At 37.8% G+C, this 18,104-nt stretch overlaps 1 protein-coding gene across 1 annotated transcript in view; it reads right to left on the reverse strand.

Annotated features, from left to right (window-relative positions):
• The window catches only part of LOC129743049 (uncharacterized), a 41,152-nt gene extending 37,145 nt beyond the window's left edge, over positions 1 to 4,007 (reverse strand). Inside the window, exon 1 of the mRNA XM_055734991.1 lies at positions 1,165 to 4,007. Coding sequence (XP_055590966.1) covers positions 1,165 to 4,007 — 2,843 coding nt within the window. The remainder of the gene's footprint in view (positions 1 to 1,164) is intronic.
• Positions 4,008 to 18,104: the final 14,097 nt, after the last annotated feature.

An 18,104-nucleotide genomic window follows, 5' to 3' on the forward strand; every position in this document is an offset into this window, starting at 1 on the left:
GATAATCTGGTGCTTTGTATCAGCTGATTCTTGAGAATGACTTAATCTGCCACCAATTCTCATGATCCCATCTTCAGGAGAAATGTAAGGATTGAACCAACGTAAAGGGGATTTACATGCAACAACCTGACCAGATGACAAAGCTTTCCATTCATTGGGAAACGTTTCACGTTGCACTCGGGAAACTAAAATGTGTTCTGCCACTTTAAGCTCAGCTGTGGATAAAAATCCTGAGTTCTTGCGCATCTCTTTGGGCAGCTTTAATAATTTCATGAGTCGCAAATAGTACGCTGTTCTTCGTATTAACTCCGTATATGTGCCGTGATGACTTATATACCAGTCGTTGAAGTCTGCTAACGGTGCGGAAATGTTAGCAACAGTTTTCCGACATCTTTCTTCTTCAACTTTATTCGACGATTGCTAGACAGATTTAGGCCAAAATTCTGGGTCATGAATTAACCAACTGGGTCCCTTCCATCATAGTGAATTTTTTTAAATAGATTCAGGATAAATTCCGCGAGAAATAATATCCGCTGGATTATCAACTCGTGCAACATGACTCCAAATGTGGCCTTCTGTTATAATTTGAATTTTAGAAACCCGGTTTGCGACGTACGTAGTCCATGTGGAGGGTGTCGATTCCAGCCATCGCAAGACGCACGAAGAGTCTGTCCAAAAATATACCTTACACGATATTTCAAGTGATTCTGCTAGCTTTTGGTAGAGTTGGGCAGCCATCAAAGCGCCACACAGCTCCAAACGTGGAATCGACTGACACTTCAGTGGTGCAACCTTGGATTTAGAACTGACCAACCGTATCCAAACAATGCCTTCTGCATCTTTGCTTTTCACGTAAGCACACGTGCCAAAAGCCTTCACTGACGCATCCGAAAAACAATGTATTTCCACTAAAACAGCATTAGGAATGATTAAGCAACGATTGATAGTAATTTACTATCTTCGTAAGTCCAAAGTAATTGTAGGAAAATTTTTGCTGTCGTGATGGCAGCTCCAACCAGGCCCAGTGGGTCAAACAAAGACGCTATAACTGACAAGATTTTCCTTTTCGTTAACTGTTCCGTCAACTCTAACCGTGGAATTTGAAATTTAAGTTTCAAAACGTCTGACTTTGGTCTCCAAACTAAACCAAGCGTAGTAACTGACGGGTCTGGGTCCAAAAGGATTTCGTCTGATTCCTTGATCGCTAAATTATGCTGTGAAATTCCTTTCAACACTTCAGGACTATTCGAAGCCCATTTCCGAAGTAAAAATCCACCCGCTTTCATGATTGAGTCGAGTTCCTGACGCAAAGTAATCGCTTCTTCCGTTGTGTCTGCTCCGGTAATGACGTCATCCATATAGACATCGTTCAGCAGTACCTGTGCTGCCTTTGAGTAGTTTTCTCTTTCATCAATGGCTAATTGTTTCAGGGCCCTAGTTGCTAAGAATGGAGCTGGCTTCGTACCATATGTGACCGTATTCATTTCGTAGACGTTTATTTCATCTTCTGGAGAACCTCTCCAAAGAATGCATTGTAGAGGCCGATCTTCCTGCCTGACATAAACTTGCCGAAACATTTTTTCGACGTCTGAAACGATCATGATTTGTCTTGTCCGACTGCGCAAAATAATGGAGCGAAGATCTTGTTGAATTATCGGACCCAGCAGCAAAGCCTCATTCAAAGAAACGCCTGAAGAAGTTTTGCAACTTGCGTCGAAGACAACACGAACTTTAGTCGTTGTGCTGGCCTCTTTCAGAACTGGGTGATGTGGGAGAAAGCACCGCTTTTTGGCATCCCTTTCCTCAACCTTTCGCATATGACCCAACTGTATGTACTCATTCATAAATTTATGATATTCTTCATATAAAACAGGATTCCGAGCTAACCTGCGCTCTGTACCCTTGAGACGGTCGATCGCGATTCTCTTCGATTCACCCAAACGCTGAATGACAGACTCATTCTTTGGTAAACTGACAATATACCGACCATCTTCAGAACGTTGAACGTCTTTTTTAAAAATCTCTTCACAGCGTGCTTCTTCAGGCGAAAAACTGGGACCAACATCGATTTCCTCGCTCAACCAAAACCGTGAAACCATGTCCTCTATAGTTTCCGAAACTGACACATTACAGGTGATTTGGTCACCTTTGCTTGATAGAGATTGACCACCGCAAATCACCCATCCAAAAACAGACTCAATCAGTGTTGGGAGGTTGTTGCCCAGAGAAATTTCCTGACCTGATTTGAAGAACGAGAAAAATGATTCAATGCCCAACACAAGGTCTACTGATCTGCATGTGAAAAATGCTGGGTCTGCCAAAGTTATTTCCTGGGGCATTCTCCAGCCCGAAATATCAACCGATTGCGTTGGTAAGTTTGCAGTAACCTTAGGCAAAACTAGAAATTCCGTCGTTAGAGAAAAGTCCGACACTCTCGACCGTAATTTTGCTCGAATTTGTTGCTTCAACTGTGCATTTGATTGACCAATTCCTTGCACAGTAACCGACACCTTTTTCCGACTTGCCTTGATTAGCTGACTCAATCTTTCCGTGGCAAAATTGCATTCCGACCCGGAATCGAGAAGTGCTCTTGCCGGAACCTTCCGACCATCTTCATCTTCCAACCAAACCACCGCCGTAGCTAGTAAAACCGTAGACCGACGCTCCACACCCGACGCCGACACTGACGTGACGTTCACTGACTCATCTGACTCTATGCTTGCCGAATTTACCGAATTTCCGTGGTTCCGATAATTTGAGCTACTTGTGCTTGCAATATTTCCTTTACCATCTCGAAAGCAAACCAAGGTGTGATGACGTCCCTTGCAATTCCGACAAGAGAATTTTGATTTGCATTCCCTTGACTGGTGCCCAGCTCGAAGACAATTTCGACACAACTCTTGTTTCAACAAGACCGAGTCCCTTTCCGTTGCGTTTAGTTTTTTAAACTCAGCACACTCATATAAGAAGTGACCACCAGAACACATGGGGCAATTTGAACCTGACGTTTGGAAGGATCCGTAGCTTGTTTTAACAAATGGTAACCGAAACTTCGAGGGATGTTGCTGAGCGAATTTAGTATCTGCAGATTTAACCGGTAAAGATTCCAAAACAGTGACCCTTTTCTGAAGAAAATCCATAAGCTGGGAAATTGTCTCTTGTTCCTCAGATGCCGAGTGCTCTTCCCAACTGCGACGAGTAACTGGATCTAAACGACTCGTTAGCAAATGTATCAACAGCAAATCCTTGTAATCAGCAGATTGGACTGCCTGATCTAAAATTTGAACCGCTTTTTGAAAATCTTCAACCAAACTGTGCAATTCCGATGGGGATTCTTTTGTAAGTTGAGGAAGCCTAAATAAAGCTTGAATTTGTTTCTTCTTCAACAACTTACTATTATTGTAACGCTTGACCAAAAGATCCCAAGCCACCTGATAATTTGCTCGGGTAATTTGTAGAGAATCGACCAAACTCTTTGGCTCACCTTGCAGACAGCCCTTCAGATAATGAAACTTCTCTACATCTGGAAGATCAGTTTTCCAGTGAATGAGAGAAGTATACAGATCACGAAAGCTCATCCATTCATCAATGTTCCCGCTAAATGTCTGCAATTTAATTTGTGGTAACCGAACATGATCTAGTGTATGATGGGCAGCCGAATCATTCAAGCGATCAACACTATCGACAAAAGGCTCCTGCAGCTCTTTAAGCTTATCCATCAACACAGCCTTGGCCTCATAGTAAAAATCGCTAGCATCTTGGCGTTCCTTAGAAAAGTTAAAATCTTCCGCAACAAAATCTTCATGAGTTTTCACTTCGATAATCGTATCGCTAAATCTCTCCCACAAATCGTCAAGCCTTTCCAGCCTCACCTTAACCTGACTGCACGTGGTAGTTTCTCCGATAATTGAAATAAACTTTCTTATATCTTCAAAATCCGTAATAGTTTCCGACAATTTAACCCGCAAAGTCTTTAGACTGCTTGACTTGGATACCTTGGGAGGCATTTTGGACTTTTCCAATCAAAAACCAACAAAGTGAACCTTAGCTCCAATTTGTTTCAACAAAATGTTCCAAAGAGAATCTTAACTCCAGTTTGTTTTCAACCAACGAATGAGACTTAAATTCCAGCCGGTAACACACCCAGGGCTTCACACGCAAAAAGTGTTATCAACGAAAATATTTTTCAGTATTTTATTTAAAAATGCAGATAAAATTTGATTCAATAAACTTCGTACACTATTACAATAAATTTTCTCATTCATAAACATGAAACACAAAAACCGACACAAATTAACAATTTCAATACATAAATGCAGAACCACTGCAGTACCACCACGGTCGGAAAACACTTCGAAAATTTAATTAAAGTTGCTCGAAGATTGTTGGAATTAGAGTTGATTGATGAATTTCATTGATGAGAGTTGATTGACGAATGTTGTGAGGAATGTTGAATGTTGATTGATGAACATGAAATCAGTTGATCCAACCGAACCGAGTGGGAAATTTGAGATGGACTGGTTTATAAGCTATTCGACCCGTTGTTGTTGTTGCTTACCCGAGCCAACCTTGTAACACCACTGCGTTAAACCAGCGTTGTATAGTTGCCACCTTTCCGAACCTTTGTCCGCTCTCGAACCCTGCTGCCGAACCAATCGACACCGAGCCAATGGAAACCGACCGTTTCTCGAAACCGTGCCACACGATGAACCGATGCGCTGTACCAAACCGACCAGTGAGCTCCTCCGAATCTGCTGCGTTTCGATTGGGCACCGTAAACCAGATCACCCTTGTGATCAACCGACCGTAGATCCAAATTGCCCAATCAAACGAGCACGATATGTGGTGTTGAAGATGGAGATACCACGCCAAACTAGGAATACCAATGGAGCCGCCCGATTGTTCCGACCGAACAATAGCACCAGACCAGATAGCGTGCAAAATGGCGTTACCTTCCGGAATTCCGAAACCGTTCCAAGGTCCAGGTCATCCGGTTCGAAGGACCAAATGGTTGGAGATAGGACCGGTTACCTTGCTATCCTTCGACTCGCTGCCTTGGCCTATCCCAACTATGGCCTGGATTGTCCGTTTGGCTCCGAAGTTCCCTCTCAAGCCGCATGCAAATATGGAACAATGGCCGAGTTCCGAAATGGTTTTCTGTTATCTTATTTTAATCGCCGCCGGGATATATTCTTATTTATTTTTTGGCATTTCGGCGAGTTGTGAAAATTCAAGGTAGAATATTTAGAAAGAACATGAAGGTATTATAGGTGGAAAGATCAAAGCTAGAGCGCTTTGGGTAGAAGAAATTGAATAGTTGGTGAAAATGTGAGCAGGGCTTTTGTTGTGTGAACAGCTTTTGAACTACTTGCGTGATTCTTTGGTTTTCTGCATGCACCGTACCGGAATTTTATAAGCTGGATGTTTCCGAGTTCATGCATGCAATTTAAAACACTGGCACTTCTAGATAATTATTAACTTATTTTAATTTCACTTAGCTTAGTTTAGGTATTTAATAAATTTAGGTATAAGCTTTAAAAAGCGATGTGGTTCGACACCAACCAAACGCTATCAGACTCGGGCGGCAACTGGAGATCACGAGCAGGTTGGCTGGGTAACAATAGGTCGTCGTCGGGTGGCTCGTTAGCACTAGCTATCGCTTTTCCTCCCTCCTCAGTCCATCTCACAAAACTATCAAATCCTCACCCATCAATTCCAGGGTTGTGCATTCGCACGGTAAGTATCAAACAGAGCTAATTTAGCTACTAAACCTTTGTGCCAAACACTATCAAAAGCTTTTTCAATATCAAGAAGAGCAACACCAGTTGAACAACCTTGAGATTTGCTAGCGTTAATCATATTAGTTACACTCAAAAGTTGATGTGTAGTAGAATGTCCATGACGAAAACCAAATTGTTCATCAGGGAAAATAGAATTCTGATTAATGTGGATCATCATTCTATTCAAAATAACTCTCTCAAATAGTTTACTTAAAGAAGGAAGCAAACTAATTGGTCGATAACTTGAAGGCTCTGAAGCACTTTTTCCAGGTTTCAAAATTGGAGTTACTTTGGCATTTTCCATTTATTGAGAAAATAAGCCAAGTGAAAACATTTATTGAAGATTTAAACTAAAAAAAAATGAATAAGAATATAGAAAATCCCATCTTCCCCCGGGGCTTTCATATTTTTAAATTTTTTGAAAATCAATTTAAGTTCATCAATATTTGTCTCACAAGAACTTTCAAACACAATTTGCTTAGAAAGAATATCATCAAATTCTAGGGAAATTTGAGCATCAATTGGACTTACAACGTTTAAATTAAAATCATGAGCAGACTCAAATTGTTGGGCTAATTTTTGAGCTTTTTCTGAATTAGTTAAAAGAAGTTTATCCCCATCTTTCAAAGTAGGAATTGGCTTCTGGGGCTTTTTTAGAATTTTAGCTAATTTCCAAAATGGCTTTGAGTAGGGTTTTATGTCCTCTACTGCTTTAGCAAAATTTTCATTACGAATGAAATTTAAACGACGTTTGATCTCTTTTTGATGGTCGCAATAAATGATTTTCAAATAAGGATTCCTAGTTCGTTGAAATTGGCGTCGACGAATGTTTTTCAGTCGTATCAAAAACTGAAGATCATCATCAATTAAAGGTTGATTCAATTTATGTTTAACTTTAGGTATTGAAGCGGCTCTAGCATTAACTATTGAAGTTGTCAAATTTTCTACAGCCAAATCAATATCTTCTATTGAATTCAATGGAACGTTTACATCTAAATTACGTTCAATAAAATTCATATATCGCTCCCAGTTAGCCTTTTGAAAATTAAAAGTTGATTTTAAAGGGTTTTCAATCGGACTTTGGGATAAAGAAAATGTTACTGGAAGGTGGTCTGAATCGAGGTCCGCATGAGTAACTAATTGACTACAATGCTCGCCTAAATCCGTTAGAACCAAATCAATTGTGGAGGGATTTCTAATTGAAGAAAAACAAGTATTCCCATTAGGATATTCAACAGTATAATAACCTGCAGAGCAGTCATTAAACAAAATATTCCCATTTGAATTTGATGAAATATTATTCCAAGATCGGTGTTTTGCATTAAAGTCACCAATAATAAAAAATTTAGATTTATTTCTGGTGAGTTTTTGTAAATCTCCCTTCAAAAAATTTTTCTGTTCACCGCTACATTGAAAAGGCAAATATGCGGCAACAATTATAATTTTCCCCATAGAAGTTTCTAATTCAATTCCAATTGTTTCTAAGACTTTTGTATTGAAAGAAGGAAGAAGTCTGAATTTGAGACGACTATTGATGACAATAGCTACACCCCCACCTTGTCGATCAAGTCGATCATTTCGTAAAATTTTAAAGAAAGCATTGCTTTTCAAGTTATTGTCTGGCTTTAAAAAAGTTTCAGTGATGGCAGCAATATGTATGTTTTGAGTTTTCAAAAATAAAAAGAACTCGTCTTGGTTAGCCAGCAAAGATCTAGCGTTCCAATTCATAATATTTAAACATCTATTTGGATCCATGAGGGAATCGTAAAGTCATAATAATTTTGTTAGCATAATTAAAAGAAGTTTGGAAAGCTTCAAACATTGAATTTGCTTTCAACATAAGTTGCATCATTTCCATTAAATTTTGATGCAAAAATTTAAATTTTTCCTCAGTAATCTCATCCAAATCAACAAAATTGTTAGAATCAGAAGAGGAAGGAGAAGAAAAAGTATTTGAATTTCGGGGATTTTCCCAAGCCTTCGCATGAACGTTGAGACTTGGTTTTTTCCCATTTTTATTAGTTAAACCTGAAGAGGGCAACCCATTTTCAACCACCTCTGAGAACGATAAACAACGAGTCTGTGGCGCAGAATCAGCCCAGGTAACATTAAAATCACTTCGGGTATTACCCAGCCGTGATTCCAATGTAGGCCGAGGCTGACTGCGAACAGGCAGGTTGTTTGCCGGTCTGACGTGTGTAGACGAAAAAGAGGAAGGAGGAGAAGAAACTTTTCTGGAAACTTTGGGGTTTTTCCTAGAAGCAACAATTTTTGCCCTAACGGGACAATCTAGAGAATTCGAGGAATGATTACCTGCGCAATTCGCACACTTAAAAAATTCTGTTTTTGGCTTATCACCAACAAAAAGGCATTTAGATTTTTCATGATCGAATGAGCCGCAAAACATGCATCTGGCATTCATTCTACAATTTTTAGTGCCATGACAAAAAGCTTGACAACGACGACATTGCGTAATATTTTGTAAAAAATTGGTATGGGATTTACGAAAAGGTTCAAATTTTACTCGACAATGAAACATAAGACGAGCCTTTTCCAAAATTTTCAAATTATTAACCTGATCCTTTTTAAAATGGATCAAATAAAGTTCAGGAGCAAAACCAACACTACTGGTATTATTCGTGTTGGTTCTTTTCCTCATTTGAATTACTTGAATTGGAGAAAAACCTAACAAAGAATTTAATTCATTTGTGATCTCATCCGGTGTCTGATCGCCGGTGAGACCACGAAGTACAACTTTAAAAGGACGATCACCTCTAGTGTCGTACGTAAAAAATTGGTGTTTTTTATTATTCAAATAATTTAAAATTTTTTGAAAATCATTAAAAGATTCCGCCAATATACGAGCAGTTCCCCTTCGACCGATCTGAAAAAAAATCTTCACATCCTTGACGGAAGTGACGATTTCTTTTCGGAAGGCATTGAAGTCAGGAATCGTGACCGTTATTGGTGGAATCTTTTCGTTTTTAAGAGTATAAGAAGAAGAAGAAGGTTTCTTAGTACTCTTATCAGAATTAAATATGAATATTTCCTCATCACCGATGTTATGAAGGACATCGAATGAATTGGAAATTTCAACTTTTTTGGCAGATGGCCCTGGATTAGGTTCAGCAATCCGTTTTCTTCCGGCCCTTGAGCCGGCCGAAGACTTCCCCATGCTGGAAAGAAAAGAGAAAATATGAATAAAAGAAAATGAAAATAATTTTAGCACTGAAAAGTGCTGATTGAAATACAGGTAAGGAAAAAATAATTAATGTAAAATGTTCCTGCAGGTACACAGCAACGATACGATGCTCCGGCGTACGTGTTGACGGCTCAACGGTACAGATGGAAGTGATTTACCTCCCATATGGTTTTTTCGATGCCCTTGGGTCACCAAGCATCAGTGTAAAATTTGATATGATATAATTCAAATAAGTTTGAAGTGAAGTTGGTCTTTGATTTTTGGTTTTGACTATTTCTTAGCTTCACTTTTTTGCTAACAAGACAAGCAGTTAAGCATTTCATGAAAAAAGTTCTATCCTTTTTAAAATTTAAAATTTGAATTTATTGAAAAGTGACTAAAAATGGCAAACATTGCTTGCTGGAGCTTTTAATAATTTCTTGAAATGTTTTTGCAAAAGTTTTATAAATCAATAAACTCCCTAACTATGCAAAACAGTTAAAAAATAAAATTATTCTTATCCTACGGTCACACAGCTTTAAAAAAGCAGTCAAATTAAAAAGTACAAAAAATTTTTTTTTAAACTAAAATTTGAATAACGTCGAATATCTTTTCTGAAGTCAAGTTAGGTTTGAGATTTGTTCACATGAGTTGTACAGTGTACAAGAAATATTTTTCATCCAAAGTTATATTTTTTGGAACTTTCAGTAGGGCAGATACTCTATATTTCGACAGGAGCTAGTTTTCGACAAATTTTTAATGAAAGTCATATCTTTCTGTTTGGTGGCTCAAGCTTTCTATGTTCATATTTTTCTATTTTTGCACTCCCACTTTAGCATACGTTGAAAATAAAAATTCTTCTAAAGAAGTTATTGAATAGTAGAAAACCATTTATTTAAAGTAACATTCTAAATCACCTGTGAAATTCAATGCCATCGACCAAATAAGAATGATTTTGAATCACGAAAAAAACTCCCCTTCTATTCGATTAAAAGCAAGATAAAAGGAATCAATGGATGGTTCTGAAATCAATCTTTTTGGAAGATTATTTTATACATATTTTTGCAAACATTTAATGAAATTTCAATTGCTTTTAAACTTCAAATGAAGAAAAAAGGCTGATTTATATAACCAAACATATTTGAAAAGTAAAACTTTTGTCAAATAATAAATTTATATGGTTTTTCTGACATAACAAGCTAAAACTGTCGAAATATGGGTATTTTACCCTACATCTCTGGCGATTTTGAATTAAAAATTTTGTTTTCCTTTACAAAATTTAAACTCATTGCGCTAATTCAGGACTTGATGGATTGCTTCCGAATTTTTATTGCTATTTCTTGCAGCAAAAACATCCAAAAAAGTTTTGGAAGGTGTAAAAACTCAGCATTTAACTGTCTTAACCATTTCAAAAATCAATTAAAGATTTGAACGCAGGAAAGATGTCAGAATTTATGAATATTTCAGAAACATAATTGTTTTTTCGGACTTTTTTCATTCAAAATCAGTTTCTGGTAATCGTATTATTCATATTGACATAATTTTGAAATGTTTAGTAATTGGAATAAATTACCTACACAATGAATCTTATATCATCAAAAACGATTAACATTTACGGCCGAGGACGCCAATAAACTGCAGGTCAAATTTCCCCGAAACGAATATTTTGCGAACAGCTTTGGAATATTTAGAAAGCCTTTGAGTATTTGATACAACAACTTGGTTGAAAGTTTCGAAATTATTTGACCTACCACTTTTTCAAAATATCAAATTTAGATTAAAAAATGAGATTTATAAAAAAAGTAACGCGAAAAAAACTTCAATATGGAAGTCAAAATCAATCGCGATCTTCAGAAAAGTTGATTATTGAGTCTAAAAAAATTACTTTCCAAATTTTTTAAAAACCAGAAAAAACTAAATTAGAAATATTTGGAGTACGCGTCCTACAATTTTTCAAAATAAACTTTTATATTCTTTGCTCCTTGGAAAAATTTGAATTCTGTTGCCTTGTTTTAGTAAAAAATCAGAAAATAAAGCATCCATTCCTGATAGCACAAGGCAAAAAAATCACACTTTTTAAAGGTGTAAACAATTTAAGAGCTGATTTCGACTGATTCGGGAGCGCAGAATAAAAATATGCATTAAATTAATTAATTAATTAATTAATTAATTAATTTAATGCATATTTTTATTCTGCGCTCCCGAATCAGTCGAAATCAGCTCTTAAATTGTTTACACCTTTAAAAAGTGTGATTTTTTTGCCTTGTGCTATCAGGAATGGATGCTTTATTTTCTGATTTTTTACTAAAACAAGGCAACAGAATCTCGGCGTTTGTTTCAGAGATTATAGCTAACATTTGGAAATAGGTAAAAACAATCATTTAATAAATTTGTGCACATTTTTGAATAAAAAACTTCAAAATGTAAAAATGATATGGAAAATAAACATTTTCAATAAAATCAAATCAATGGTCAACTTTTTCAATGACTGCGGGTAGTTATGAATTCTGAGAAAAATTTACATATGTTTTCATTTTGAATTTTTTCAGTTCTCAATATTAATATTACAAACTTTCAAACGTCGTTTTGTGATGCCAGACATAGATATACCTATTTTTCAATTTTCTTAAAATGTGTAGGTTTAAATTTATTTTCTTAAGTTTCCCTGAAACTATAAAATCTAGACAAAATCTGTACCCTTCATAAAATAACAGATTATGAATAGATTAAAAATCAATTTTTAGTTCTTGGTCAGGTTTATTAGTTTATCAGCAACGAATGACTGATTTCAGTTAAAATAGGTAAAGTTTAAAATTTTTACTAGCCATAATACCAAAATCTGTAAAAAAAAATCGAATTTTTAATGCTTAAATCTTTTAACATTTTTTAACTAATGCTGTTATCTTGTGTAGTTAATACTAGTCTTTTAACCTTAATCCGCTCTGGAGTGTCAAGATGACACTGTTGGAAGTTTGGCGGCTTGTAACTTTATTCAGGTGCAATTATAATACAATTTCTTTGGGAACCCTTAAAGAATGATTGAAATCTTTAATTTTGCATGAATACTTTTTTATGAACGCACCTAAAGCCCAGGAAAAAAAACTCCCTAATCAGACTTTGCGCGTCAATTTGACACTCCTTGCCAAAAATCGCTATATCTCTTTTGTTTCTCACTGATTTTTACAAAATTTATAGTTTTGGAAACCTGACAAAGTAACTCAAATCTGTTTCTCAGACATTATTCACATTCAATTCTTTAATTTTTCGTTATTCAAAGTTTAAGAAAAAAAAAAATACGAAAAAGCATGTTTCGCAAAAGACTGTAGATCAGCTACAAAATACTGAAAACATATTTCACTTATTATCCAAGAACGCTGAAGTAAGAAGCTATACGTTGCACACAAGAATATTTGTATTTTATTGAAATTTTTTAAGATCATAACCACAAAAAATGTCTAAAAGTGGTGAAAAACTGTACTTTTCAATCAATTAACTGCCAAAATTGTATTAGTCACACTAGTTAAATTTTAAAAAAAGATTTGGAAAGTTTACGTCATTTGGCACATTTGAACGTTTTCTGATTGCCTAAATACGAAACACAGAATTTTTGACATGTTTATAAAGGTAGCTGTTTTTTTGAACTTTTTGCCAATTTCAAATTTTTCCTGATTTTATAGCACTAAAATACAACTTTCCACTGAATTTTTAGTATATTAACAAAGCAAATCATTATTTAACCTTTTTTTCAGCCCAGAAAAAAAATGAAAATGCCTTAATTAGACCACTTGGCAATACTGTGTGTCTCTATTGACTTTCCTATGTTTCAGGTACCGCAAAACGGGGTAACTTTGATCACCGGGGTAAATTTGACCAACAACAAACTTTTCCACATTATCATCAATAACTCAGTCTACAGTTTGAATTTTTAAAAACTGTTGTCTACATTTGAAAGCCTATTAATTGAGTATCAAATAGGCAAAACTAGGCTGGTAAACGGTGGATAATGTGCAATACGAGACCCCATAGTGGTTATATCACTTCTTATTCACAACTCCTATCTTTACCTCCCCGTGGTACCGGCTGGGATGCGAGTAACCTAAGCGGAGATCGGGTACCCAACCCCGGTGGATGCTTTGGTCGCATGCAGACTGAGAAGGTGGACGCACGCGTCTGTTCCCCACGTCAGGGGCGGCTCAAACAGCGTCTGTCCCGCAGCGAGCGGCTGAATTTATGAAATGCGGCTCCCACCAGCTAAGTCCAAGATGGCAGCCCCATCGCGGGATAGGGACTTCAGGCTAACAACCTACTGCTCCCGATTCAGAAATTGTTACGGAATCCGAAAGAAATAACCGACCTGGAACTTTGGCGACGACTTTTAGCATGAAAACGCGAACTTGGAACGTTTTAACCCTTGCCCAACAAGGCAAACTGGAACAACTTGCTAGAGAGGCTAGCGTGTTATCCCGCAGGCCTACGCGGCCCTCATTAGATGGGAACCGATAAACGAAAGAATAATCGTAGCCAGATTTAGAACACGGGTTAGAAACCTTACAATGGTCCAGTGTTATGCGCCAACTGACGTTGCCGACTTGCAGGAGAAAGAGCAGTTTTACAGTCAACTGAACAGCGTGGTAGAGAAAATTCCGAAGGGTGACATTCAAATCCATTTGGGCGACTTCAACGCAAAGATTGGCTCCGACAATCAGGACCTTGAGCGCATCATGGGGCGACAGACGGAACAGTCGAAGAACAGTGGTGCGGAATCAACAATGCCTTTATCACGACGAGCCATGGTACTCTCGGTAAAGTTTGTGGAAGACGAAGTGAATGGATGACGGATGAAACCTGGAGGATGATCGATGATCGGAGAAATGCGAAAGTCGGAATTGAGCAGCCATGTACCGGGTCAGCCAAAGCAGCCGCCCGCTTACGATATGCGGAGCTGGAAAAGGCAGTTAAACGAGTCTGTAGACGAGACAAGAGAGCCTGGACAAACTCCCTAGCCAAAGAGGGAGAAAGAGCCGCCGCCAATGGAGATATCCGATTACTTTATGACATTTCTTGCCGCCTCAGTGGCCAAGGACTAATGCAAGAATGCCGCTGAAAGACCGAGCAGGTCAGTTATTGACCGATCGAACAGATCAGCTCAAACGATGGACTGAGCACTTCGAACAACTCTTCCGAGTCACGAATAGCGATGGCCAACAGAATCCGCAGCTCGAAGCGCCAACAGTAAGTCGCATAAATGGCGTCAACTCGGAAGCGCCTTCGCTGGTTGAAATAGAAGCGGCAATCAAAAACATGAAATCCAACAAAGCACCTGGGATCGATTGCATCCCTGCTGAAATGCTGAAAGCCGACCCTGCCCTGTCAGCACAAATGTTGCATCGTCTTTTCGCTGACATCTGGGATACTGCAACATTCCCGGCCGATTGGATGCAGGGTATCCTCGTAAAGGTCCCGAAGAAAGGAGACCTGACAGAGTGCGGTAACTGGCGAGGCATAACGTTGATCTGTACAACCCTCAAAGTACTCTGCAAAGTGATCCTGAACAGGATCCAGGAGAAAATCGTCGCTACACTCCGACGACAACAAGCTGGATTCCGATCCGGGCGATCATGTGTGGACCACATCACAACGCTACGAATCATACTGGAACAAATCAACGAATTCCAGGACTCTCTTCTGCTGGTGTTTGTTGATTTCAAAAAAGCATTCGACCGACTTAACCATGAAAACATCTGGGCGGCTCTAAGGCGACGAGGGGTCCCAGAGAAACTAGTCCATCTCATCGAAGCACAATACGAGGCATTTTCGTGCAAGGTCTTGCACGACGGTGTCTTGTCCGAACCAATCCCGGTCACTGCTGGAATGAGACAAGGATGTATCTTTTCACCGCTACTTTTTCTAATCGTAATGGATGAGATTCTGACTGGATCGATCGACTGTGCACCGATTCGAGGATTGTCGTGGAATCCTTCAACAATGGAGCAACTGAACGACCTTGACCTGGCTGAAGATATTGTTTTGCTCGCCCAAACACAACCGGACATGCAGAGCAAACTCGACGACCTCACCGAAAGCTCGAAGGCAGCAGGTCTCAAAGTCAATGTCGGAAAGACCAAGTCGATGAAGATCAACACAGGAAATCCCTCCAGTTTCATGGTAGCTGGGCAACAAGTTGAGAAAGTGGAGTGCTTCCAGTATCTTGGTAGCCAGATAACGCCTGATGGTGGTACCAGGAAAGACATCGAAACCCGGATCAGAAAGGCCCGTTTTGCATTTGCGAGTCTCTGAAACATCTGGCGGTCACGCCAGATCTCTCTACGAACGAAAATTCGAATCTTCAACTCAAACGTCAAATCCGTATTGCTATACGGGTGCGACACTTGGTGCACGACGCGAAAACTGCAAGTTTTTGTAAACCGCTGCCTGCGGAATATCATCCGCACTTGGTGGCCTGGCAACTGGATCTCGATTGAGGAACTGCATCGCCGGTGTCATCAAAAGGCGCTAGAAATCGAGATTCGGGAACGTAAATGGAGATGGATTGGGCACACACTGCGAAAAGATGAAAACGAGATTTGCAGAGAAGCGCTAGATTGGAATCCAGAAGGACATCGAAGAAGAGGCAGACCCAGAAACTCGTGGCGGCGAAGCCTAGCCGCTGAAATCCGAACTGTCGACGAGAGTCTTGACTGGGACCAGGTGAAGACGCTGGCTCCGGATCGTCAACAGTGGAGGTCTTTTACCACGGCCCTATGCACCGGAGGATCGGCGCGGGACCATTAAGTAAGTACGTAAGTAAACAGGCAAAATTTGGTTTGTTTTTGAATTTTTTTCTGTAAGTAAAAAAATTAATCTCAAAATCCTCAAATATCTATTTATCCAAAGCTTGCAAATAAACAGCTCTCCTGATGATACCAAAAAGCATTTAGAAGCAAACGGGTTGTTTAATCTGAAAGAACAACTTTTTTTTTGTATATGAACAATTATAGTGCTATTTTTATAGTCATTTAATGATAAATTTTTTATATTGAAAAAATAATGACATTTTCCAAGAGTAAGCCCGTATTGGACAAATGGATAGGAACCCTATAAAATCGTTAACTTTGAAGAAAAAATGAAAATGGAATTAGTGGGAGGGCCTTGGGGAATGTGTGAAGGTAAAATTTCATTTATATTTTGAAGCTCAAACTATTAAGCAATTATAATTAGTTTTGCCCCTAGATGTAGGCAACATCTTAGTTCTTTTTTCGATTATAAGTATTTTTTAAATAAAACGTTAAAAATCAAGGTTAAATTGATAAACTAGCATTTGTTAATATTATGAAGATGTTTTGTATCCTTTATGATCAAGAAAACTCATTAAAACCGCCAGAATAGAGACTGATCAATGTCACCCCAAAGTATCAAATTCTGAACAGAGACGAAAACGATTTTAAAATCCAATTTAAAGCGGTCTAATAAATTTCTGCATCCATGTTTTACGTTCAAAGGAGTCCAGTACTGGTTTTAAAAATATAACAGGCCACATTCCCCTTAACAGAAAAAATAATCGAAATATATTGAAAAAAGTGATCAATATTGCCCCGGATTACGGTACGTATATATGTTTTAGTTTAGAACTACCCTCTACTGAAGTAAATACCCTGAATTTAGCAATTAACTATTCTCAAATTATTTTATCATAAAACGGTCTCATAGTTGGATTGCGAATATCATTTCATTCCAGATTCAATTCATTCGAATTATAGTCTTGTGTTGTTTCTTCAGTGACTGTTCAGTTCAGTTTCATGATTTTTCTGACTTTTGAGTAATCGAGATCTCCAAACAACGAGTTTTGACCAGACTGCGCATTGGACACACCAGGTTTATTCATACCTGTATGAACGCAGTAATCGATGAATGATAAAAGTTCATATAAATTCGGAAAAGTGATTTCATGTCACGATGAAGTGTGTCAAACAAAAGTCTTAGTAAGGTTTCGTAAAAATAAAAAATCACATGAACTCACGAAAAACCTGTGCATATTTCGTACATTCTTACACAATAGCAATATATTAAATTAAAAACTTTATTAGCGAGAGGTTCCTATTCCAAACAAACCATGTGTAAAGAGGCTGGATCAAGTAAAAGACAACATAGTTAAGAACCACATACCTAAATAGAACCTTTGCAAACCAAGCATTTCATCAGCACAGTTTCATCGCTTTTTTCCAACACGGAAACAATTGAATTGAAAAATATTAAACATAAACAACAAAAATTAGTCAATACCCACTTCACTTTCACGATCCATTCATTCTCGTTAGAACTTGAGACGCGCTGAATAAACATACGGTGAGAGTTGATAAGAACCTGAGACCTGGATCGTCATGAGAAATTCCTAGAAATGCATAGTGATGATAACATTAACCTGAAAAAGGAATAACATAACAGAATCAGTAGGGTAATTGTACTGTTTAACCTATTATAAAAAAAAAACTGTTCCAAGAAAAAAAAACTCACGAGTATTTGAAATGTTAGAAATGCTGACCTTTAGAAAGCTCGTCATAATGTTTCAATTAGTTCTGACCCCTTGCGAACATATTAAGAAAATAGGTAACAGTCTGTCAGTGAGTATAAATTCAATTGTTAATAAGCTTCGATTAAAGAATAACTTTCGAATAAGAACAGAATAAAAAAAACTTGAAAGTCGATCGAATTTATATTCACATAATTTGAGAAAATAAAACTAGAAACAAAATATAATGCAAACATACGCGATCAATAGGTTATCGTTCATTGATGTTTTTCAAACTCAGATCGCAGGATTTGCCACATCGATAGTACTTGCCGATCTCATACTTTTTGCCAGTAGAAAAAAATAATGTTAATTAATTAAAACAAACAAACCTAATAACATTCTCCTTCTTTAAATCCTTTCGCTCTACGGTAAAGGAATCGAATTAGGGATAAGGCGAAGGAAACACTTATGATAACAAAAATATCTTCCCCAGCACGAATTCGATTCTCAAAATCTTGTCATTCAGAAAGCTTGTCTTTATTCTTCAAAATTTGAATTTCAAATTCAAAGGTACAATTACTCTAGATTGTTTTTAATTGCTGTTTTCCTGCTCGATCGTCCGTCGAACGGCACA

This window comes from Uranotaenia lowii, chromosome 2 (assembly GCF_029784155.1).
Source record: "Uranotaenia lowii strain MFRU-FL chromosome 2, ASM2978415v1, whole genome shotgun sequence".
Lineage (NCBI taxonomy): Eukaryota > Metazoa > Arthropoda > Insecta > Diptera > Culicidae > Uranotaenia > Uranotaenia lowii.